Raw genomic sequence first — 25,722 nt, 5'->3', positions numbered from 1 at the left:
GGTTGATATAAAAAATAGGTTTTCCTTTTCATATCAATTTTGGTATGAATGCATTTCTTTGCATTGCTTTTTCTCAAACATAAGAGTCTAGAAATCGAGACAGTTGGGCCAATTTGACATTTTTCATGTTATTTAAAAAAAAGCAGAAATTAAAACCCTCAGTTCTTTTTAAAACAGAGTCCTGATCGCTAATGTTAAAGCTTGGGGAAAATTGTGCAAAAAACACTACGAAAATAAAGTTTTGTTATTAACACACATGATTTGATAAGAAGGCAAAACATTTCTTCTCAAAAGCAGGGTTTGTTATATGTCTAGATTCATAAAGGGTATCCATTTCTATAAATATCAATTATGACTTCTTTACACAAATATGTTCAGGATGAGTAACTAAAAATGTACCTTTTTAACGACTAAATGGAAAGCTGGCCTGTAATAGTTAAGTCATGAACATTGGTAATAAGTTTTTAAAAATTCAGAATTATACATGCATATATATATATATATATATATATATACACACACATATATATATGCTGCTTAAGACCTATCACCCTAAACAATCAGGGCAAAAAAAAAATTCAATATAAAACTATATAAATCAAACAGCTCTGTTCCCAAAACATAGCACAAAATGTATACATTTCTTTATTTCAAGATCTGACATATTAAAAGAAAACAACTGCCAACACATTTCAGACAATAAACTAGAAATAATAAATAAAAGTTTTTAAAAAAATCATATATTCCCTTTAAGTGCTGTGCACGTTCAATTTTTCTAAATGAGACTAAACTTTTCCATGGCAAACAATAGCTGTACATTTTGGTAATGAAAATTATGCTGATAAATACACAAGACATGTATATAATTCCACAGTATCCTTTTTTTCACAGTTACCAAAAATAAAAATTGCATTCAACTTATACATCTATAAACACTCTGATTCTTCACTGTATGGACTTGAAGGAAGTGGAAGTACAAAGTCTTTCAACAATCTGGACTTCAACTTTCTTTCTTCAGTGTCTGCTCTCCACGTGTACCTTTCAGAATCTTTCTGCAATGTGATCATGCTCTGAGATGATGGCAGAAAGAAAGCATTATGGTGGGATGAGGCAGCCCGGGCTGGTGCTTCATCTTCCAGCCAGTCTTGGGAGGGCTGGTTGAACCAGTCCTTTTAATGTTATGTTTTAAGGCAGTCTCAATTTCACTCAAATGTCCATACCTCTAGGTCCTGAACTATGAAGTCCTCCTTTTTGGAAAGAATATCATTATTGAAAGTGCTGCAAGAGTTGCTTCGTCCGTGGTATAAGTCAGCATCTAGCCATAAACCAAATCGTCCCCTGAAAAGGTTAAAAAAAAAAAAAAAAGGTGAAGACACTTAAATCTTATATGGCACACTTTCTATCTTCCCTTTCCCTATCTTCTTTCCTTATCACAGACTACAAAAACTCTAAACTACTTGTAAAACAGAGTATATCTCCTTTGTCTTTTTTTTTTTTTTTTTAAAGATGACCGGTAAGGGGATCTTAACCCTTGACTTGGTGTTGTCAGCACCACGCTCTCCCAAGTGAGCCACGGGCCGGCCCTTATATTTCCTTTATTTCATTTAAATGACCTGTCTTTCCTAAAAGCCGAGTGGTAGTAGTTCCTTATTTACACACACAAATTAATAGTTTTATCTATATTCTTAGTATCATGTATTAGGCCACTGTTCTAATTAACCCAAGCATACGGACTAGTTAAAATCACCTGACACCAAGGGTTTGGTTACCTGGGTCAGAACAGACCCACTCAGGTCAGGTGGTAAAACAACAAGAAAAATCTTACCCTCCACCACCAAGTTCTAAAGAACTTATGTCTCCATTGATAAAATATGAGTTTTCTCCACTCCACTTAAAGACCTTGGGGTTGAAACACAAGACAGAGAACAGACATTTTAATCTGGAGAATTAGCAAATGGGGAATATTAGATAGCACCTCTATGTGGAAGGGAACCACCCCATTGGCTGGGACGCTCCTGACTGCCAGACCTGGCCCGTACCACAATGAGATCTCTGAAGGGGTTACGAAGGAGGAAAGACCTTTCAGGCACATGCTGGCTTTGAACCTGAAACCCTCCCTGGATCCCAGACTGAGCACCTTCCAAGGCCAGGGACCCTAAGCAGTTTGTGCTACAGTCACAAAGTGCTAACCATGGCTGGGGTGAATTCAGATGAAGTCACAGGACAGCAACTTCCCCAATGCCCCCCACTTCCACCCCCACTGCTGACACTGTGATACTAGGAAGTCAGATATTTCTCCCATCTTGGTACCTTGAAATTAGGGCTAAATGTGTAGAGAAAGGTTTCGCCTGTGCCATAATAGTGGTCACTGAACTTGAAAGGATGAGTTGCGTATGCTCCAAAAATCTGTCAAAAGAAAACAGAAATGTTACTTTCAAATCTAAACTTCCCAAAGAAAGTCTTTCTGAAGTATTTTGACACAATCTTGTTCTGAGATCTCATTATATCTCTTTCAGCAAAGATTATTATTAAATTGGAGCTCTTAAATAAGAAAGACTAAAAAGTAGGAGGGGGGAAAAAAAAGACCACCGTAAAAAGAATAAACATAATATCCCAGCCCTAACTGAAATCCAAGTAGCCAGGCTTCGTGATGTGTGGAAAATCAGTCAGACTACTTGTTTGTGTAAGGCCAACAATTTGTACTAATTTTAAAAGAATTCCAAAGTCCACTATGGAGACAAATTTCCATTAGGGAATACAGGCGACATTAAACAACAGCAAGATGCATCCTGCCCACAGAAATGAGTTCTTGGGAGAACACAGTCACATTTCTTATGTTTTATAAGCAGAGTCATGGCTAGACATTTTCCTGAGAAAACAAACTTTCCTCCCTTTTGATTTGTAGCAATGAGTTATCATATGCTTATCAATACACTTATTACAACTATATCCTTAACATGACGATCCAATATATCTTATTTTGAAATGACTTTTAGGAAAAGAATAACAACTCTGTAATGCTAAAGGCTTTAAAGGTGATTTAGATGTGTTTAAATCAACGGTTCTTCTACTTTTGTTGTTGAGGGGTGGAAGGAGAGCCAAGTGACACGAGGAGCAGCGTTTTCAGAATATGCATGTCCACTGCCTCAGTGCCTTATCTTTCTGTTCAGATCCAGATCCATACTTGCAGGGGTGGGGATTGGCAAGGGTTAGCATACATATTTTAAAAATGCCTCTAGGTGATTCAGATATACCCTCTACTCCAAATCTCATTTGAGAAAACACTGCTTTCAATACAGGTTATCTAAAAAATGCCTTACAATTTTTAAAAGTTATTTTAATTGGATCATAATCACAGTGCTCTCTTCTTCACCAATTATGCTCAGTCCCTGACTACTTGAAATACTAAACATTACGCAAAAGTCTAGAATCTCTTTCTAACCAATGTTCTTCATCCTGTCTGCTACCAATCCCTTCCCTAGAGCTACTAAGAACAAAGGAAAACAAAACAGTAACAAAACATCAAAAATCCTTTTCCCTTCTGGTGATCTTTCAGTAAAAGAACTAGAACACAACTGATATAAACACCTATTTTTAAAAGCAGGGTGCTAAAATATGCCAAGAAGGGCAATGGCCATAGGTGGAAGAAAGTGGGTCCCTTTCTAATCAATAAATAAGAAACATCATCCTTATTCTCACTCAATGCAGGATTCTAAGTAATTATATTCTTTCCTAACTAAAATTTTCTTCACAATCATGGAAATCCATTTAAGGTCTAGAGATTGAATGATACTAAGGAATTACCATTAATTCTGCTAGGTCTATACAGCATTGGGATTATGTAAGAAGATGTCCATTTTCTTTTTTTCTATTAATTTATTTAGAAAACAATTATATAAAATAATATGCACACGATGGTATTATTTGGCCTATACCACATAAAAATGTAATATATTTAGCAAAACAAAACAAAGAAATTCATGGGAATAAATGAAGACAACCAGAAATAATAAAAGAAAAGTTAATATAACAAAACCTATAAATGTGTATTTGCTTTCCTTTGTTCTCTCAATGGCTTTAGTAGTCATAAAATTATACAAAGTAGTAATCAAAACAATTTATTGTTGTGTGTATAATATATAGGTGTAATATGTATAACAATAATACCCCCAAAAGTGGAAAGATGTAACAGAGCAACATACAATTAACATTTCTATACCTCACTGGAATTAAGTAAGAATAAATCAGGCTCTATTAATTACCTGATAATTATTCTACTGTTTTTAATAATGCCTTGTGGTATACATTACTCTACAGTCAGATTCAATTAACTTTAGATCCCTTTGCAGGGATGGTTTCTTTGGCCAGTCTATGATGTTCATCCTGATTGTAGGAAGGTTGTCTTTAGCTGTCTCTTTTTCTGGTTCTCTCTGATAAGCTAGGTGTTCTGTAGATTAGTTTGTTGCCTTCCTGGGGCTATCAGCCTCCTCTTAATTGTTTATCAAGAAAATTTTCATTGTTTTGAGTGCCCTTTGGCTTAAGTTTCCCCATACTTGCTTGTCTAAATACAGTCAGTTCTTTTGGGTAGAGCTTCAGAGCTCTATGTCTTATGGCCTGCCTCTTGCCTGGGGAAAAATCTCTAAGCCACTGCTCTGGAGCTAGGGGCTGGACAGTGGCCTGCTTCTCTAGGAGGAATAATCAGGTTTTATGAGCAAAGTGCTGGGCAAGGGCAGTAGCCTCTGGTCTTGGCTTGCCTAACTTGTTATGGAACTTCTGCCCGAAGAGCTAGAGCAAGAACTGTAGAGACCCCAGTATTCTCAGCCTACCATGCATAAGGTAGAACACCTTCCCTGTGATGGGGGCGGGGTGGAGGAAGAGAGCCCCCTACCTCTAAGCCACACTTGCTTAGATTTTAGCCTCTCAAACGCAGATCTTGAGTGGGGGATAAAAAGTGCTGGGGACCTGCATATAGAAGGGATATGCCATATCCCTTGATTGGCAGCTGTGGGGAGAGAGAGTCCCATCTTCTTGGCCACATGTGCCCAGGGTGGAGCTACTATCAGTCTGGGCTGGGAGCTAGGTGGGGAGGGAAAAGGTTGTGCCTCTAGTGTCACAGAATCTCATGTTGCTAGTGAGATTTATTAGATCTCCTTGAATAAATGTTTCTTCCCTTGCTGTATGTCCTTAGGGCAATTATCAGACTTTAAGTGATTGTTGTTTTTTATAATTCCTAGCAGATACAGTTCTTTCACTGGGGCTTGATTCTGCAGTGCTCCTCATTCCTCCCATTCTGCATATGTAGTATTTTCGCATTAGAATTTCATATTGTTTTCAGGTAAATTTACAGGTGTTTTTCTATCATGTTTTTAAACAAAGAAAATCCACATTCTTCCCTTGGGGGTAGCTGGGGCAGGGAAAGCAGTTAGTGTTCAGGTGTCCTCAAACAACACAGCGCCTCCAGGGTACATGACTCAGTAAGACTCCACCCGGACAAACAGTGTAACCGTCAGTGTGAGCCTCCTTCACCTGTCTGCTAACAGGAGGCGTGGTGAGATGGTGCTTCATCAACACCTACCCTGTGTGGACCATCACATTCCCCAGCAAGTTTGATATATTTTGTAAATAAATAGGAAAACTATTCTATACTTTTGGTAAGGATTTGCATGTGTGGTCTAAGATACCTTAGTCATACCTCATCCAAAACACAGCACCCAACTTATCAAACATTTCACTAAAACCCTAAGTAATTCCATTTTAAACAATTTGTTATTATTATTTTAATTTTTTATCTTGACTCTACCCACTATTCAGCTTGGACTATTATTAAACAAAATATCATCAATCAGGAAATAATAATAGTAACAATGATAACAGCGCAACTCCTCCCTGCAACTCTTAAGCTACAATAATTGTGTAATAAAAACACAAAGGTCACTGTTGAAAAAGACAGTGTCTTTAGTACCCTTCTCTCTCCCCTAATTTTTCCCAAGGCAAATTATGACAGCAAAGTTCTATTTCCCCTAAAATGATCCCACTTATTTGGCTCATTAGAGGTGGGCATGTTGTCAATATAAAAATTCTATACTGCACAGTAAGCTCCCCAATGCTTAATAGTGCTAGACACATAACAGACACTCCTTGGACCTTTGCTCAATGGATGAATAAATGAATGAATGGTTGTTGAGTAAAACCTGCTTTGATGCCAGAATGTAGAAAAGGGTGGCATCCACCTCTTAAACTCTTACAGGAATTTCTTCTTAATACAACACAGAATAAACTGAAATGAATGAAGAGCAGATTTAAATGATGTCTTTCTTTTGTGACACAAGAGCCTGACTGGGTTGTAAGTGAAAAAAACCTGAACAAGTTCCACTCACACTCTAAGCTGATTTGAGGGAAGAGGTAATACTGCAGTAACATCGAGATTTCACCAGTACCTTCGAGAAAAACCAACTGTAACATAAGTGAAAGTGCAGTCAGGTATGGTACAGTGCATTCTCTGCTGCTTCCTACAATAGAACCCTTCAGGTATAACGCACCCTGGCCTTGCCTGGCATTGGAATTTATTTCTTCAACTATCTCTAAATCCAGATTTGACTTTCCTTAACTTTTACAGCTTTAGGTTATAAAGTATTATCATAGTTTCCTACTCCATGGAGAGCATAGGAAAAAAATTCCTTAGAAAGTGATTGTATTTGGGGATATTTCCCATTTTCTTTTGAGAGCTGATCCTGAAATATGTAGGGGTGAAATGACCTAATGACTGGGATTTACTTTAAAATACTTCAGCAAAGAAAAAACAAAGATAAAGAAAAAAAAGACAGATAAAGCAAGTGTGGCAAAATCCCACCAATTGTGGATTCTGGGTGATGGGAGTTCCTTGTTCTAGACTTTCTACTCTTGGATGGATTTGAAGATTGTCACTAGAAACATGTTCACTGTGAGAGGGACAGGCCTCACCTGATTATCCATATCTTTGATGACCAATAGGACAGGACTGTCTAGAGATGCCGATTTGCGATAGAGAGTTTTCAAGCTGGTCCCGTGCTCTAATGTGCTATAGGCCAGTCTCCATGGATACCCTTGCACCCTTGCTGGAAGGCGACGGGCCAGCTGCAAATTCAAAGGAGGATGTAAACAGATAGTTCACCCACAAATCACTCATGAGCTTGTGGCATAAAATAAGTACCCTTGTTTTTCTTACTCAAAATCATACACATATTGTTCCCCATCACTTTGGCAAATATTTGCCATCATAAACCAAGAATGAGAGGGGGAAATCATTACTTGACAGTGTTTGCCTTGGCAGGGATGCTGGACAGAGCATGCTCCTCTACCAGGGGCCTGATCGTGGCTGTGCCACTATACATGTGAAGTCACAGATCAAGCTGGATCAAAAGGTCTGAACTAAGGGCCAGCCTGTGGCTCACTCGGGAGAGTGTGGTGCTGATAACACCAAAGACGTGAGTTTGGACCCTATACAGGGATGGCCGGCCCTTGCTGGTCATCTTTAAAAAAAAAAAAAAAAAAAAAAAAGTCTGAACTAGACACATGCTCTGCCTTTACACTTCAACCTGACTTTTGCCAAACAGTTCGTATTTCTGCAATTGTACTTTCTAAACCCTCGCAGGCTCAGAGCTGCTATTGACAAACTGCAACTTCCCATAAAAGTGACAGCAAAAAAACCTGGTGTTTTATGCTAGAAATCAGAGGTAGTCTGTCCTCACCACACCTGTTTCTTTCATCTACATCAACATTTAGCTTAAACACAGCTGCCATAAGTACAAATAATACTGTATATCTCTTTAAGAGTATTAGCAAAGGGGCTGTCAAGTGCTAAGTCTTCAGAGTGCTTAAGATTAGTTGTAGTATCAGCATGAACCCCATCTCTATAACTGCCTGGTCAAGTTTTTTGGCTTTCTTGGGCCTTCAGTGGTTCATTTGTCAATTGAGGAAGTTGAACTTGATGATTCTTTCAGTTCTCTGAAAGTCAGATTTCTAAGCTAACTGATGAGGAAAGGACAAGAGATTCCTTACTAAGGTTCAGTTATAAGCACATATAATATTTGATAAAGTTCAAGTAACACATTTTCAGAATGTATAAAGTACACAAAGAAAATGACAAAGAAAAAATTCTTCCTAGAGGAAGGTATTTTTCATAAACGAAGTGCATTTGCTTTACTGTTATTGAGACCGTAAATGAAAGCCATTAGAACTCTGCAGTAATCACTAGGATAAATGCAGATCCTTTTTAAGTGCATTAGGACTATGGTAGGACATCTATTTTTTTTTTTTTAAGGTAAGAACTGGCTTTTCCTTCAGGTTTGAGAGAAAGATGGTAAGGTCTGACCAACTCCTCACACTCCTACAAAGGTGGCGAGGATGCTTTTGTAACTTTTCAGAAGCAGAGGAGGGGACCCCAGCCGTGATGAGGCTGCCGGCGTTCCTCTTTCTAACCTCGCTCATCCTTCGCCCTGAGTGAGACGAGCAAGTGCAGTCAGGGATGGGAAATACTTTTTAAAAGTATTTTAAGGTCTTAAAATACTTTTAAGACCTAGAAGCCCTGCTCTGCGTCCCCGGGGAGAAGCACCTGCTCTATGTGCATGTTCTCCAGGAGCGCGCTGTGCGGCTTCAGGACCGGCAGCACCTCCTCGTCCTCGTCTTCATAGTAACTGCATGTGCTCTTCCTGCGCTTCGCCTCCTCAACGGTGATGATCTAAAATGAGAAAACAAGCCAAGAAAAACGATGCATTTGCTTTTCCTCCAGCTGCTAAAAAACACACCACAGGAACACAAATGCCTGAAAAGGTAGAGCATCGAATACAGGAGATAAATGGAGCAGGACTTCACGGAAATAGCTAATTTTTCAATTTCAGAACGAATGCACAATTTAGGTCATTTAATAGGTACAAATTAAAGTCAGGAGATTTACAGTTTTACTATTCCTGCTGATGGCTCAATCACTGAGTGAGAATTATGTATAACTCCACAAGCAACATGTACCCTTGAAATGCCCTAAATTATTCTCCTTTAGTTTGCACCTAAATTTGAATTGTTAAGGGATTGGTCAGAGAGCATTCAGTGAGTAAGTCTTCTATAAATAGACAGTTTGGGATGATAAGGACAGTTTTTAATCAAGGTCCCTAATGTTTTCTCTCAAGCTTGTGCACATAGCAATCAACTCTCACAGAAACAACGATAACAGCTATCAGGAGCAACAACACAAAGACACACAAAGTGTCAGTCTAAATTACAACTAGGTTTCAGTTTCTTACATACAGTTCAGAAATGACCGAAGTGTTCCTCCCTTCGAAACCTACAAACATTACTTTGTATACAACATTTATTATTTCATTGTAGCTGTGCTTATGAACTATCAAAGTCCATTTCACCTTAAAGTCAGTTTTTCGCCCCTCTTACATTCTGTTTAAATCACTGAATAATTTTGAAATGGAGGGATTTATATTAAACAACTAATTCACCAAAGTTCCTGGATACCACTGTTATTGACTTTTGTATTACAGTATAGAGAAAAAGCATTTAAGTTATATTTAGTGAAAGCTGTCAAATAATGCACACTCAATTTCCAAAATTAACAGTGGCAGATAAAAAGTAACCACTGCCTGCTGTCTGAGCCAGATTTACAGGTAAGGAAATTAGCTTATAAATGTTACCATTTTCTGAAGGAGTATTTACATAGAGAAAACACAATCAAAGAATCATGAATCCAGCATTGTAAATATGTTAAATAAAGCACCACGTTTTTGGCAAACTTTTTAATTACCACAGGCACATGATGAAGATGTGGAATGAAAAAAATAAAATCTGGATTTCTGACTCGAAATGGAAGGGGCAAGAACACCATATTCATCTCCACACGAATAAAATGCCTGCTCTGCTTGAAATGTCACAACCCTTTCTAATTAGCACACATTTCAAAACATATTGAGTGGCAAATCTCTGAGAATTCACCTCAGGGACACCCTCCAACATACCTTCACAAAGGGCTCTTGGTCAGGTCTGGCACAATAGAAAATCTGAATGTCCACGGGCAACCGTCGGCCTCTCATGGTGACCGGTGAGAAGGGTGGGCTGGCTTGCTAATGAAGAACAGGTTTTTTCTCTTTCTGCCTCCACACCACACTTACTTGTGGCCACGCTGAGCTACAACTGTTTTTTTAGTATCTAGTTTCCTGCATGATTGAGTTTCTGTTTCCCTTAGGAGAGGGCTCAACATTTCTACAGGAACACACCCAAATTAGGATTTAGAGAAAACACACTTCCTGTCAGGCAAAGCTGTGAGACTGTAAAATGACACTTTCACCTTTGAAATGGTGGTTTCCTAACAGTACAATAAAACGCCGTTTTTTTTTTTTTTTCCTTTTTCTTATATTTTTCTTCCCTATTGTCCTCGGCTAACCTTGCTTTTCTAGCCCTGCTCTTTCGGGTTTTTTCCAGCACCTTTTTAAAGGCTAGAGCTCCATTTTAAACTTTATGTATGCTCCCTGGCATCAGTTTGAATCTCAATGTAAGGATGAAAAGGAACCTTTAGCTGAGACAGGTTCATTACAGTTAGAAAAAAGGCATTTCACTTCAATACCATGTCATATTTATTGGATGTGAGGGACATAAAAGAATGGGAGAATATCTGGTTTATATGAGGCTGTGAAAGACATGATCATAAGGTGCAGATTTACAAAACAGCTGGCAAAGTAGTATTTATCTTTTTACATTTCAGAATTAGTCTTAATGACCAGCAAGTATGTTGAGTCCTCTTCTACACTCAGATCAGATGTCAGAGGGTTGGAAAGAAATATAGATCACCACTAGATTAATTTTCAGTGATCGATCTTTCTGTGACTCTTCCACCTCTAATGTGGCCTTTTGGTCTTGAGGACTGCTAAGAGAACAGAGTGCTACTGCACAGCTCACTGTGGGGATCAGTTATAGAGAAGATTCTGGCAGATACTTAGTGACCAGTTCCAGGTCAACCAGAACTGACTTTGAATGCAAGAGCCTGGACACAACTGGAGGCAGAATCACTGATGGATTTTGTGCCAGTAAGACAGTACTTTCTTCAGTTCCTAGATGACAACTAACATTTATTGAGTGCTTCATATATGATGTCCAGGTCCTTTGTGAGGCAAGAGGACACAAAGCAGTCCACAGTCTCCAGTGGGCGAGGAGACAGTAGATAGACAATTAGCAATAAATGAGTGACATTCCATGTGATACGGATGCTAAAAGCTACAGAAGATGCCCAAAGGAGGTTGGGGCAACCTGGGGAATTCTGAGATGGCTTATTCACAGAGGAGATGGTGAAGTTTGAAAGCAGAGGGTGGGGTCTGGGGAAATGTTCCAGGGCACAGCAGGAATAGAGAGATGGGTTCTAGGTTTACTATGATTGGAGAATAGAGAGCAAGGGAAGTAGAGATGAGGGAGGGAGATGAGGCTGGGGAGGGAGCAAGAGTAGAGAAAACGAAGAGCCCTTATGTCATGAAGGGGCTTAGAACTTATCCTATAGGTCAGTGTAGTAGATTGAATTATGCCCCTCCAAACTCACTGAAGCTTGAATTGTGTCCCCCAAGTTTTATGTATTACTAACTTAGCCCCCACTGTGACTGTTAAGAGGGTGGGAAATCCTATTATGGTAATTGAAAGGTGGAGCCTTGAAGAGGTGATTAGACTGTAGGACTGTGCTGTAATGAAGGGGTTAAAAATAGTGGCCAGGGGCATGGTTCTGAGGGCTTTAAGAGAAGAGGAGAAAATGTCTTCCTCTCTCTCTTGCTGTCTCTGCTCTACCATCTTGCAGTGTGAAACCCCCAGGTCACTGTTGCCACCACCAGATGGACTTTGGACTTCCCAGCCTCAGAAACTGTGAGCAATAAATTTGGTTTTTCTTTATAAATCACCCAGTTCCAGGTATTTTGTTATAAGCAACAAAAACAGACTAATACAATCAGTGTTTTTTAAACCAGGCTGTTCTTCAAAATCATTTAGGAGCTTTTTAAAATACATATTTCAACATTCCTCTTCCAGACCTACTGAATCAAAGTCTCTAATGATAAGGGTCTACGACTGAGGTAGTTAGTTTAACAATTGCCCAGGGGAGTAACAATTGCTACAGGCAAATGGGGGGAAGCGGAGGGAGAACATGGGGTGGCAAAAGAAACGAGAGGACATCGAAAAGGAGAAAAACAAATGGCTAATTCAAGAATACATTTATATTCATTTTATCCTCAACAGCAATCAAGGAAATAAAAATCAAATAATAAGGCAACATTTCTCAGCTTCCAAATTAGCAAAAATATTTATAAAGGGATAATAGCAATAATGCTTTCTGGTGGCAGATGCACAGTGACAGGGTATTCCTCACATTGCTGGCAAGGCGTTACATAAAAAATTAGGAGCCTTAAAAAATTAGTACCCTTAAACCATGTAATTTCACTTCCAGGAAACTAAGGGAATAATAAGGGCTGCAGATCATCTCATCCTTGTGAAAAGCTTGAATCAACACAATGATTCCCCAAAGTGGGCAACTATTAAAGTATAATAGAGATTAAAAAAGACTATGCAACCATTAAAAATGAAGCTCTTAAAAATCTTTAATAATATGACATAATTCTTACAATACAGCAGTGAGAAAAACCAGATACAAAATATACACAGAGCATAATCCCATTTTGCAAAAATAAAAAGCAACATGCACCACCTCCATCCAGAAAACATCCTAAAGCAAAATAGAAAAAAAGAGTAGGAGAAAATGTCTAAAATTGTTAATTGTGGTTAGATAGTATTTTTAAATATTCTGCATAATATTTTTCTGTAGTTTCCAAATTTCCGGCAATAGGCAGGTATTACTTTTATAAAATGAGGAAACAAAGCTTATTTAAAGATCTTGTGTATGGCAGGGTGGACTGGTGGTCAGGTTGGGACTGGAAGTGTCCTTGGGAGTCCAAGTGAAGGGTGCAGAGAGCCTGACAAGGGCAGTGGTGGTGAAGGGGAGCAGAGGACCCTGCACCACTTAAGATCAGAATCAACAAGATTCTGACTAGAGATGACTGACTGCATGTAATGATAAAAGAAGAATCTGGCAAATCTAGGTTTCTGGCTTGGACATCACTAACGAAGTTTGGAATACATGAGGAGGAGCAAGTTAGGGGAAAAGATGATGAGTGTTTTTGAACATACCGAGGACCAAACACCTGTCATCTTCTCAGGGAGTGCAAGGTTCTCCTTCCCCTCCCACAAAGGAGGAGAAATGCTGTGACTGTGGACTGGCTTGAAGATAGTGCCAGCGGGGAGAGCTTGCTCCTGCATGGGAGGGAAGCAGCGGTTTTCTCCTCATTGCACTTTTGGACTCTCTTCCACATGGAGAAAAGGGCTAAGGTGGCCTGAGCAGTCTAGTCACCTCTCTCCAGCTATCTTTTTGTTCCATGTGTCCTGTGCACTGGTAAGGGCAGTATAGGGGCTTGGAACAGGCCAACCCATTGCTTCCCCCTTCTCTATCCCTTCTTCTTCTCCTCCCCTTCCACTACAGGTCAGGGACTACCTTCCAGAAGGACCTGCCCTCTCTTCCATTCTCCTCAGCAGCTGGGCCTGACAAGGCCTGGGGCCCACCGCCCAACCCCACTCTCCTCAACCCTAGATCCTGAAGTAGACCTCTTGCTCTGCACCCCTCTTTCGCTCCCTTTCTTCTGGTGTTGGTCTATGTGGCCTCTTCTTCCCTGGGAGTTGTCAAAAGCTGAGATTCCAGTCTAGGGTTGGTGGAAAGAGGAAGAATAAGCCTTAAGAGGACTGCTTTGTCTCTAAATATTCAGGCCTAGTCAGGAAAGGATTAAGTCCCCCATTGGTCTAAACCTTCTCTCTGAAACTCTGCGTTAGGGTGAAAGGCCACAGCCTTGGTAAGAAAAAGCACCTTTTCTGGCTTTGCTTCCTTTATCCCATATTTCATGGGGGCATCTTGGGCAGGGATGATTAGGTGAGGACAGGACTTGATATTCCTGTGTCTCTTGGCTGGAACATGAGTGTCACGCCTTGCTTTACGGAGACTTCCAGGAGGACGTGTGGGGCAGCCGTGAATTGTAGAGTACTAGCTTGGGAGAAAGAGGTCTGTGAGAGGCAGATGTGGGATCAGCAGCATAAACCACAGACTTGATGAGCTCATCTAAGGAAGATGTAACAAAGGAGAAGAAAAAGCCAAGGACAAACTCCTAGGGAACACCGTAAGGAAAGGAACAAGCAAAGTAGACTCAGAAAGACTAGCCAGAGACAGAAGGAAACAGACCAAAAATTAATATAAAAAAGCCAAAAGAGGGGAAGCCTAATATGCTTAAAAACCTTTAAACAATGGTCTCAAACAAGGAGCTTATGCACTATGGGGAGACAAACATGTATATGAGTTAATTATTGGGCAACGTACTACAGAGCTATGAACAGTGGGCTGTAGGAGGTCAGAAGTAAATCTGCCTGAGTTGCAGGAGGACAGGACTTTGTCATGGACAGTTGTGCATGTGCACAGGGCTGGGGGAGTGAACGGGAAAGGGAAGAGTACGTGCCAACATGCCTGTGAAAGGACCCAGCATTCTAGAAGAGATTAGCCTTGGCCATTCCAGTCTGACAAGGTTCCAGCCTTGGAAGAATGCAACAGCCCACTGGATGAATCTAACACCAGGCTGGGGGTACTGCTGGAGAAAATCGCCCCACTCTGCAACCTTCAGTCCCAGCCAGCCTACTATTTATTGTTCCTTACTTGGTGTTTTCTGTATTATCTCTGTCATTGCTATCTCGAACCTTCTTCATATTCCCCTTTGGTTTCTAGGAGTTGCCCCTTCCTTCTGCTTCAGAGGAAATAGAAACCATCAAATGAGAAGTGCCATGATTTACTGTCACTGAATCTACATCTGATTTGCACACATCTTTTTCTCCTGTCTGATCACCTCAGGCTGATCCTTCCACATTCCCTGTGACTTTGCAGGGACCTACCATTCTGATGATTTCCTCTCTCATTCCCTATCTTCCACACCTTCTACTCTATCCTTCCATCTGATCTCACCTAAAATGTTAAAGTCTCTCATCAGAGGGAAACCTGCCCCCACCCCACCTCACCTCTTCCAGCTCACCATATTATCCCATTTTTCTTCTCCAAAGCCAACTCTTGAGTTGTTTGCTCAAATTTATTAGCTCCACTTCTTTACCCCCTGCTTATTCTTTGAATCACTGGAGTCTAAATTTTGACCCGGTCACTTTAATGAAACTGCTTTTGTTAAAGTCACCAACTACCTCACTCGTTTTAGATCCAAAAGGTGTGTTTCAGTTCTTTTGACTCCTCTGTAACATTAGTCATTTTTGACCAACCACTCCCTTCTTGAAGCATTCTCTTCTCTTGGCTTCTGAGACATGACCTTCCTGCTTCTCTCCCCCTTTCCTGGCTTCTCCTCCTCAGTCACCTTTGGGGGCTGTACTTTCTCTATTTGGTCCATTAATGCTGGTCTCCTTCAGTGTTCTGTTCTGAGCCATGTGTTCTTTCCACCGTACATACTCTCCTGGGATGACCTCATCCACACCCGTAATTTCAATTTTTCTATTGATTTCCAAAATCACATCTTCAGATCTTTTTCCTAAGTTTCATTCTCAATTGTCTCTTGGACATTCCATAGCATCTGAAACCCAGATTAAACCCAGAATGCAGAGCCTTTCTAATGAATCAAATCCTCTTGCTATGCTCCTTATCTCACTCAGTGACAGGCAGCTACTACTATCACTCCAGTTCTGCTGTGGATTGAATGTCCTCCCCTGAACTCATTGAAGCTTAAATGTATCCCCCAAAGTTCCAGATATTGGAAACTTGGCCCCCACTGTGACTGTTGAGAGTATGGGAAATTCTATTCTGATGATTGAAAGGTGGGGCCTCTGAGAGGTGATTGGTTCGTAAGGGCTATGCCCTAGTTCATGGGCCTGTTTCTAAGGGCTTTGAGAGGAGAGAACGTGAGAGTCTCTTTCTTTCTCTCTGCTCTGCCATTTTCTGCCATGTGAGACCCCTGCATGTGGTAAAGACATGACCAAAGAAGACCCTCACCAGATGTGTTCGCTGGACTTTAGACTTCCCAGCCTCTGAAACTGTAAGCAATGAATTTTATTTTCTTACAAATTACCCAGTTCTGTGTATTTTGTTATAAGCAACAGAAATGGACTAACACAAGTTCCTACTCTAAAAACCAAGAGATCAATCTTGACATCTTCCTTACTCTCCACATCTAATTATGCACAAAGTCCTGTGTATTCCACCTTCTATCTGTCTTTCAAAGGCAGGCACTCAATTTTCTCTATCCTCACTGCCACTTTCTCAGCAACCATTATCTCTCAACATTGATTAATGCAAGAGCCTCATAATGGTTTATTAAGTGTAAAAAGCCTGTCTTATCCATCATCATATTTACAGGGCCCTGCCCCAAAGGGGTACTTGATACATGCCTGCCTGATGGGATGAAGGGAACTAGGGTTTGGCAAACTGTAGCCAAATGCAGCCCACCATCTGTTTTTGTATGGCACATGAGGCAAGAAAGTTTTTATATTTTTAAGTGGTTGAAAAACATTTTTAAAGAATAATATTTTATAACCCAAAATAACTATATGAAATGGAACACAGCCATGCTCATTCATTTATGTATTGTCCATGGTTGCTTTTGCTCTACAATGACAGAAGTAAGTAGCTGCAACAGAGATTGCATGGCCTGCAAAGCCAAAAATATTTATTACCTGGACTTTTCCAAAAAAAACCCAAAACAAAACAAAAAAAACTTGCTGACCTCTGAACTAAGGCATGAGGCTATGAGTGAGAATATAAGTGGATTGTCCAGCGTGGTTGGAATGAATTGTGTGCATGTATGCATGGTGGTGCTGATAACTATCTCCAAACAGGAATAGAGTTATTTTCCCCTGTAATTGCACAGATTCACAGGAACTCTAACTTCTACCAGCCAGTTTCTGTACTTTAGAGGCCAAAATAGCCTAGCCCCAACCCAAGTGCTCACCTCCCAGCTCTTGGTTGTTGGCTCGCTGAAGAAGTTGTCGATCATATTCAGTTCTTCCTTTTCCACCACCACAAAGCCTTGCTCTTTGGCGTCTTTCCCATAGACGTCAGGAGACCACTGAACAAAGAATGTGTACAAGTGATCCACCCTGAAAAACACGTTCGTGACAGGCGTTAACACTAAGTCCGCTTTCCTGGCAGCCACTACGGGGGACTTGTGTACATCCAATGATCTTTTTCCTGCTTGGCAAATCCATTTTGCTAATTGGGAAATTTCCCACCGTCAAGATTATGTCTATAAGTGGCCTTCCAAACTCTGAAAATAAAAGGCAACAAATGAAAGCCAAAGTCCACATGCACTGAGAAAAGGTTAAAACTGTCTTTCAACCTGAGGGAAAGATCAAGAGAAGGGACATAAAACTGAAAAACACAATGAAATATTTACACCAAATTTTTTTTCCTTGCTGAGTCTTCATTTATTAGATTCCTGTATTTATTGAGAAAAAAATGTTGATCTGAAGTTTTAGCTGGGAACAAAGATAAACAATACTCCAATGGATGTTTTTATAGATCAAAGCACTGTTATATCATAATTTTAATAAAATATCTTTGATAACTAGAAAGTATCAGGAATAATACTAGCTACTATTTTAATATGAGAAAGAGACCTAATTTTGACTTTGGTGTGTGCTTTGCTTCCAATTTCTCTATTCTCTTTTATATATTTAATATATGAAGGTTCTCTAGCATCTCTGCAGGCTTAATCAGTAGAAATATGGCTAATTCCCAAGCAGAGGATGGGAACTCTCAGTTCCAGCACCTGCAATATCCCCTCAAGATAGGACAGTCACATGTTCTCCGACCTCAGATTCCATACCTATACCCATCAAAGTAGGGGAGAGGGCAATGGGTAGGATCAAATGATCCTTAGTCACTTCTAATTACAAAATGATAATTGCAATTTGCGGTTATTTGGGGGACAATGTTAATTTATCATTAATTTTTAAAAACTTACAATTACCTAAAAATATAATAATATTAATAGGACTAAAACAAAAATAGAAATGTCACACACAATTCTGATATCCCAATAGATCACACTGCTTTTAGGTTTCCACATCCCTATCTGTTCTAGCCCACAGGTTATACAGTTTATACAGTTTTCTTTTTATTGTACTCAGAGTCAAGACATAATTGTTTGTTAAATGTAACATTATATAATACATGTTTAACACGCTGCTACTCTCTGTACTCATTCTTAATGGCTACATTTCATGAAATTAATAAGTCACAATTAGCCTGTATTCCCATGTCATCAGGTTTTAGCTTGTTTCTATTTCTTTGATTATAGGAATAATGTTGCAATGAATATTTCACAGTCTAAGCCATTCACTATCTTTTGAATTATTTCTTCAAGATTAGTTCCCAGAAAAGGGATTACTAGGCCAAAGGGCATGATTTTATAGCTCATGATTCATCCTGCCAAACTGCTTTTGAAAGGCTGACTAGGTTACTCTGAAACCAGCACTGCAGTTCATCACAACCTTGCTTGTGCTTTCTTTTTTTTAAATAAGTTTTTAATGAATTTAAGTTTTACCAACTCACTTTGCATTTCTTTGAGTGTTGGGGGTTGAACATTTTTCAATGTTTTTTTCCTGGTTGAAGCTTTCTTTTATGAATTGGCTCTTTGTCATTTGTGGTGTCAATGTTTCTCTTTTCAATTTGTGGGAACCTTTATGTAATGTAAACATTAACCACTATCAAATTGGTTTCCAAGGTGTTGTTTCCCTTTTCATATTATGTCTTTTCCCCCACAGCACAGAATTATCATCACATACTTTAAATGTCTATTTCCTTTTAGACTCCTTCAAAACATGGAAAGTTGTCACTCAGGACAGAGTGTGTATCAGTGTATATGATATGCTACCATTTCCATAAAAAGCAATAGATACAGATATTGAATATGCTATAATTGTCCATGGATATGATATGTATGTTTCAATTTGGTGAGGCTATGGTTTCAGTTTTTGGTCAAACACAAGCCTAGATGTTGCTGTGAAGATATTTTTAAGATGTGATTAACATTTAAATCAGTAGACTTTGAGTAAAACCTCCGTAATGTGGGTAGGCCTCATTCAATCAGTTGAAGGTCTTCAGAGAAAAAGACTGAGGTCCCTCAAGATGGAATTCTTTCTTCAGACTTCCTTCAGACTTAATACTGCAACATCAACATAGCATATATTCTATTGGTTCTGCTTTTCCTGGAGAACCTTGACTAATACAATGTACTACTCTGAAAGGTTGCAAAAGAAATGATCAAAATGGGAACAGAATGAAGTGAAAGACATTTTATATTGTTAACATCTTTCTTTAAACTATTTTAATATTTGGGGGCTGGCCAGTTAGCTCAGTTGGTTAGAGTGTGGTGCTGATAACAACAAGGCCCAGGGTTTGATCCCTGTATTGGCTAGCTGCCAAAAAATAATAAGAAATTATTTTAATATTTAGAACAGGTAGTGCATTTATATGATTCAAACATCAAAATTATATTTAAAAAGGCATATAATGAGAAGTTTCCTTCTCACTTACATCTCTGTTCACCCATGTCCCATAGGTGACCATTTATTTGTAGCACTATTTATATATTAAAAATATATACCTTTTTTGCCTTCCCTTTCTTTATCATTATTATCGTTATCATGATTATTATCTCTATCTTGCTTTTTCACTTAGCAATATATCCTAGATATCTTTCTATATCAGTATATAGATGTTTTCCTCATTCTTTCCTTTATAGCTACATAGTACTTACTATGTGGATTTACCATAATTTATATAACCATCCTCTATAGTCGGACACTTGGGTTGTTTCCAAGATAGTGCTGTAATAAGCAATACTATGATGAATTAACTTCATATGTTAGTCATTTAACTTGTGTACAGGCATAGCTATAGGATATATTCCCAGAAGTGGGATTGCATTGACAAAGGAACAATTCACCTATAATTTTGATTTATAATACCACATTGTCTGGTATAGGCATTATAATATTTTTCCCTCCCACCACTAACTAACATGTATCTCTTTTGAACCCCTGAACTACCTTTACCATGTAGTATGAACTTCCATATTAAAAATTAACTTAGAAAACATGAAATAAAACACCACTCCAGAGAGGTTTGATAAATGTACAATTCGAAATCCCTTAGTTTTTTCAATACAGTCATATGTTGCTTAATGACAAAGATACATTCAGAGAAATGTGTCATTAGGTGATTTTATCATTGGGTGAATGTCACAGAATGTACTTACACAAACCTCGATGGTACAACCTACTACAAACCTAGGCTATCTGGTATAGCCATTATAATCTTATGGGACCCTTGTCCTACATGTGGTCTCTTGTTGACCAAAACATCATTATGTGGCACATGACTGTACTTAAAAAAATTTAGTCCATCTTAAATGTATTTTGGAGTGGAGTTGCGAACCAAATATGCTTCAGTATAACTTCTGGAAAAGGAAACATTTATTATGTGTATATCTACATTGGATAAAATCTGTAGGCACAAGTGGTGTCCTAATTGCCTGTTGGCTAGCCTACTTGAGAAAGAAGAGCGGCCCCTAATACCTCGAAGCTAGCCTGGCACTATCAGCTAGGCCTTGGTGTTGCACTCACAGCTAGGCCCTGGTATTTTCCTATTATTGAACATAAATAATTTCACAGAACACCTACATCAAACAAGACCACTCTATGACCATGATGAACCACAACAAAAACAAGACCACCTGTAATCATATCTGAATATAAAAAACCACATTGCCCAGCCACAAAAATGACCAAACATCTCCCTAATCGGGATCATATGAATGACTCTCTTCTTTATCAATTATAGCATTAGTCTCTCTAGCTTTCCCTCTTTTTAGACAAGATTTAATAAAATACCCAATCCAAATTATTCCTTGCAGCTTCCCACCTAGAGCAAAGCCCTGCTTTCTTAAGTCCTCCGCCAAATCACCTAACACAAACCCAAATCCTTTCTAACACCCTCTTCCTGAGATGGCCCGTGGCTCCCAGCCGTATGTGCTCTCACTCACTGCAACAAGACAACTCCACTCATTCAGCCACAGGTGTGCTCCTGGTGGTCTTTGTTTAGACGGCATTGCTTCCTTTGACAATACCTCCGGGGTGACTCTTAGGGCACATGCTGCCCAGTCCCCGTTCCTGTTCCTGCACCTCCTACCGGCAGCCTCACGGCACTGCCTCAGGCCCTGGGACTGGCCAGTGGGCACTGTGCTCTGTCTCTGTGGCCAATGGAGTCACCCCTGCCTCAGGAAGCCTTGGGTGAGGGGAGATGGGAAACTCAAGGGCACCTTCTGCAATGGGGCACCCTGATGGGAAATGTTCATGTCTTTTCTCTCAGACACTCGGGGGAACTAGCACACCCCAACTTCCCTCAACAATAGCCTCCTTTTTTCATGTAGGGAGGGCCCTCATACTGTGCCTCTGAGGGAAAGCAGAAGGAATGAAGAATTAAAATGGTCGATTCCATATGAGAAAATTAGAATTCATTTGGAATCAGTTACTTTAGCTTTAAGGTCCTGGATTCCAAATGGAAGAAATCAGTGTCCCTCCTCCCAGCTCTATTTCTGCTCAATTCTCTATCATCTGTTTATGCTATTTTTAGTATATAATGGGGGTGGGGAATGGAGAGGATATGACTTCATCTTTTTCCCTTCTTGATTAGAGTTGCCTTAAGTTTATTTAACCTTATTCTTGGAATGGTTCTTTTTGACGAACTGGATTTTCCTAATACTTAGTTCCCAGAACTCAACCCTGACCTCTAGAAACAAGCCTCAGATTCTGAAATTCCCCTCCTTGTCCCTCTGCCTTCCACCTCGCCCACTCCTTCCTCCTGACTATACTGGTTTTGCTCCCACCTCGACCTCTCCTCCTCCTCTTTCCCCAGCCATTGGACCCTGCCTTGATCTTCCCATCTCACCCTTTCTGGTGCCCCTTAGAGGCTTATAGCTGGGATCCCTCTGCACCTGCCTTTCCAAAGACCCTGCCGCAGAAGCAGAAACACAATCACCTTTCTACCTCCTAACTTGGGATAATCAGTGTTGCTGGGTTTGCTTCTTCGTGCTTAATGGGTCTCCTGCAAATCAAAGATAACTAACGTTGGCTAGGAAAAACCCTCCCTTCACCTGGAAGCTCCAAACTCATGCATAGCTCTTCTCCTTTACTACTTGACCCATAGCTATTCCACACCTCTACTTTCTCAAGCTTTCATGCTACTCTCCCACCTGCCCCTCTCTGAATGGAGGATGCCTACTGCACTATTCTAATAATGTGCTCTCCTCTGCCATCCCTCTCAGCAATCTTTTTCTGCAGAAGAAATAACTCCTCTTTTACCTGTTTTAACCCTCCTCTCTGTACTTTTGACAGTGCCAGTCCTTGGTGAATTTCCTCCACTATTTCCACCCCACTTCTCCCATCCTTTCCATTCCTCTGTCTCCTTCATCTTGATCCATCAACCCATTTGTATTTCCCCATCCTTAAAAAATAAAATTTTCTGGGTTTCTTCCTAAAGTCCCTTCCCATACCTCACTTTCCCTTCAGAGTATATTGTTAACATCTGGGTTAGTATATTTTCCCACACTTTTTCATTCCTGCATTCTTCTATTCTGATTTAATTAACCTTTTAGTATATGCCCTTTGTTGAGTCAAAGATACTTTCTAGAAGGAGGCAGAGTTTTTAAGTCTGGTTTCTTCCCTCTCCATTTTAGTGAAGCTGATTTTCTCAAAAGTCACCAACTGTGAAACTTGACAGTAACTCAGTCATTATCTGTCTTGACCTCTGAAAGCCCGTTAATGTCTTTTTGAAATTCCCTCAGCGACGCACCTTGCGGTCTTGGATGACTCACTGAACATCTCTAGGCCCCAGTTCCTCAGGACTCTATCCAAAGCCTCTGGCCAAGCCAGCAGGATTACCAGTAATGACAGCCACCCTGGCTGCTAATGGGTCCTGAAGCACTGGGTGTGGTAACAAACACAAGCAGAGAACTGGGTCAAGCACCGGGTCCTGGGAACCGTTAAGACTTAAGGAGGAAGCAGAAGTAGTCCTGGAGGGAGGCCAAGAACTGGCAGAGAGGTAGCAGCTGTCTTATAAAATCTTATAAAATGCAAGCCTGATCACTTCACCAAGCTGCATAAATTCTTCTGCTGTCTCCCCATAGATTTTAGGATAAATTCAAGCTCCTTGGGGGCTGTCTGAGATCTTTGTCTTGTGCCACTCTCTAAAATGCACTCTGTTCCAGCATCCATTCTGGCTCTGTGTTCACATTGTTTTTTTTTTTTTTTTTTAGATAGAGTGTCAAAAGCAAGCCTGGTGGAGAAGCGGCTGAGGCTGGAGTCAGGGAAGGCTTTCCAGCAGCCATGGGTAAACTGGTTGTTGTGGAAGGCAGGAGAGTCTGCTACAGGAGGAAGGGGAAGTGGAGAGAACATGTGTACAGAGCAGGGTGATGCTGGCCGTGGCACTGAGAAAGAAGGACTATGCAAATGGGTCACTGGTGACTTCTGACAGAGGATTCTCTACTGAGGACAGGGCTGCTGAGATGCAGGAGACCCAGACCCTGCCTTAGACTGCTCAGGTGGCAGGGAGTAAACAAAAAATTCCAACACATTACCAACATGACAGGGATAGAAGCTAGCGGGCATCTGAGCTGTGATGTTTGGTTTGAATAAAACCTCAATTGGTAGGGGAGGAATGCCCGACAGGAGGAATGAAAGAGTGAGACTTACACTTTGCTTGATGGCAAGGGAGGAGATGAAAAGGAAGAAGATGGAGGGGGTGAGTCACTGGGTTACAGAAAGTTCTGGGCATAAGAAAAATGCGTGAACCTTATCCTTAGGCCACCGTTTCCCAAAGTGTAGTAAGGGCAGCCCCAGTGACTTCAGAGAGTGCACAGAATAACCTATTCTAAAGGGTAATAAGTACAACTAGTATATTATATTTCTAATTTCACAGCTAATGCTGCTCAGGAAAATGCTAAGTAAAAAAAGATATGGAGATATTTCTGAAGGGAAGGATGTATGAGGACAGCTGAAGCTTGAGAAGTGCTGCTGTAGGCACTGGCAGGCCACACCCATGGTTTTAGCAGGGAAGAGGCACGGCCAGATCTGCAGTTTAGAAAGACTGCTGTGGAGCCAAGAAGGGAAGGCCAGGAAGAGACAGGACCAACTAGAAACAAAGGCTCTGTTGCTATGGCTACAACAGTGATCCAGGCAAGAGATGATCAAGGCCAGACCCCAGGCGTGGCAGTGGACATGGGAGAAACCTACCATACACATGCCCCAGGAACAAAACCAATCCATGTAGCAATAGTTAATACCAAAACCTGGCACTTGGGTTTCTGTTTAATTACAAATTTGGGCTTAATTAGATTTATTCATAAACCTCAAAGGTCTTTATCTCCAACATAATGCTCCTTTAGGAATTCACCTCAAAGGAGACACCATATTCAAGTTACAAATCCCCATTTAGCAGGTAAACCTGTCATCTCTGAAGAAGAAATTCAAAAAAAGTAGATGATAGAAGTTCTTGGAAGGCAGTGCTTTCTCAGATATAAAAAGGAATGCAGACCGAAGAAGTAATAGCAGCAGCAACTAACTTTCATTGAGTGTGTGGATAAACTCATTTACTCTCATTATAACCCCATGACATAGTCACTATTATTATCATTACTATTTAATGATGAAGAAACAGATGCTAACACAGCACATTACGGGTAGACCCAGATCAACACTGGGTCAGTTCATGGTCTTAAGCAATATGCTTTACCATGTCCTTTATGGTCAGTCCCACTGTCCTGGTTTTACTAGTGCATAAAAGCCTGTCACTAACAAAGCTGCAGGGTTAAGGAATAGAAAACCTTGAGTAAAAATCTTTAAGAACTGGTGCTTAGAACAAAATATTATTTTACCTTTTATACCTTAGGCGTATAGATTTTAGGTATAATTACAATCTATTTTATTGGACAAGACTCACTACTAGTTAAGGTGAAATTTAATTTACTGTTGCCCATTCTGTCCCCTCCATATATATATATATATATATATATATATTTTTTTTTTTTTTACATAGCTGTGAGATACAGTGAAAAAACGAAACAAACAAAAAAGCAACTCACACATTTCTAAGTCAAAGACCAGAGTTCCCAAACTGGTGTCACCCGTTCCTAGCTGGAGGCTTTGGGAAAGTTCCTTACTCTCTGAGCTTCTAAATGAAGATAAAAAATCCTAGTTCTTCCTATCAGTGTCTGGAGCATTAAATGTGAAAGGAAGTTCATTTTACTTTTAGTCAAATCTTTTAGGAAGTCCCTTCTATATAATGATCTACAAACTTGCCATCACTTAAACCAACAAACTTGACCAAAATGACTGACAAGCAGTTAAGGCATTCTTGTCCTATCAAAGGCAACTTGACTCATAGGAAAAGAAATTGGGGGTTCACATAGAAAAATACAACCCCTAAACTACTCACTCAACTTAAAAATTGTGAGTAGAGCCCAGGGGGTTCTGAAGACGAGGGTGGGAGCCACAGGCCTCAGCCCGCCCACCACCTTCTGCAACCAGGCAGACCACAGAGCCGAACTAAAAGGCCCTGGGGCCCTGAGATGGGGGGGT

At 40.1% G+C, this 25,722-nt stretch overlaps 1 protein-coding gene across 5 annotated transcripts in view; it reads right to left on the bottom strand.

Annotated features, from left to right (window-relative positions):
* Window positions 1-751: 751 nt before the first annotated feature.
* Window positions 752-25,722, bottom strand: part of NCOA7 (nuclear receptor coactivator 7) — a 122,550-nt gene continuing 97,579 nt past the window's right edge. For 4 of the 5 annotated variants that reach the window (XM_063096512.1, XM_063096511.1, XM_063096513.1 and 1 more), the window contains 6 exons: window positions 17,034-17,181; window positions 8,591-8,716; window positions 6,961-7,113; window positions 2,311-2,406; window positions 1,826-1,899; window positions 752-1,338 (listed from right to left, as the gene is read on the bottom strand). In XM_063096512.1, coding sequence (XP_062952582.1) covers window positions 1,203-1,338; window positions 1,826-1,899; window positions 2,311-2,406; window positions 6,961-7,113; window positions 8,591-8,716; window positions 17,034-17,181 — 733 coding nt within the window. In that variant the 3' untranslated portion in view covers window positions 752-1,202. Of the gene's footprint in view, window positions 1,339-1,825; window positions 1,900-2,310; window positions 2,407-6,960; window positions 7,114-8,590; window positions 8,717-9,995; window positions 10,133-17,033; window positions 17,182-25,722 lie in introns of those variants that run through there. The other variant, XM_063096516.1, reaches the window with a different exon arrangement.

This window comes from Cynocephalus volans, chromosome 5 (assembly GCF_027409185.1).
Source record: "Cynocephalus volans isolate mCynVol1 chromosome 5, mCynVol1.pri, whole genome shotgun sequence".
NCBI lineage: Eukaryota > Metazoa > Chordata > Mammalia > Dermoptera > Cynocephalidae > Cynocephalus > Cynocephalus volans.
The sequence above is the reverse complement of the archived record's forward strand: the minus strand, read 5'-3'. Positions and strand labels throughout refer to the sequence as shown.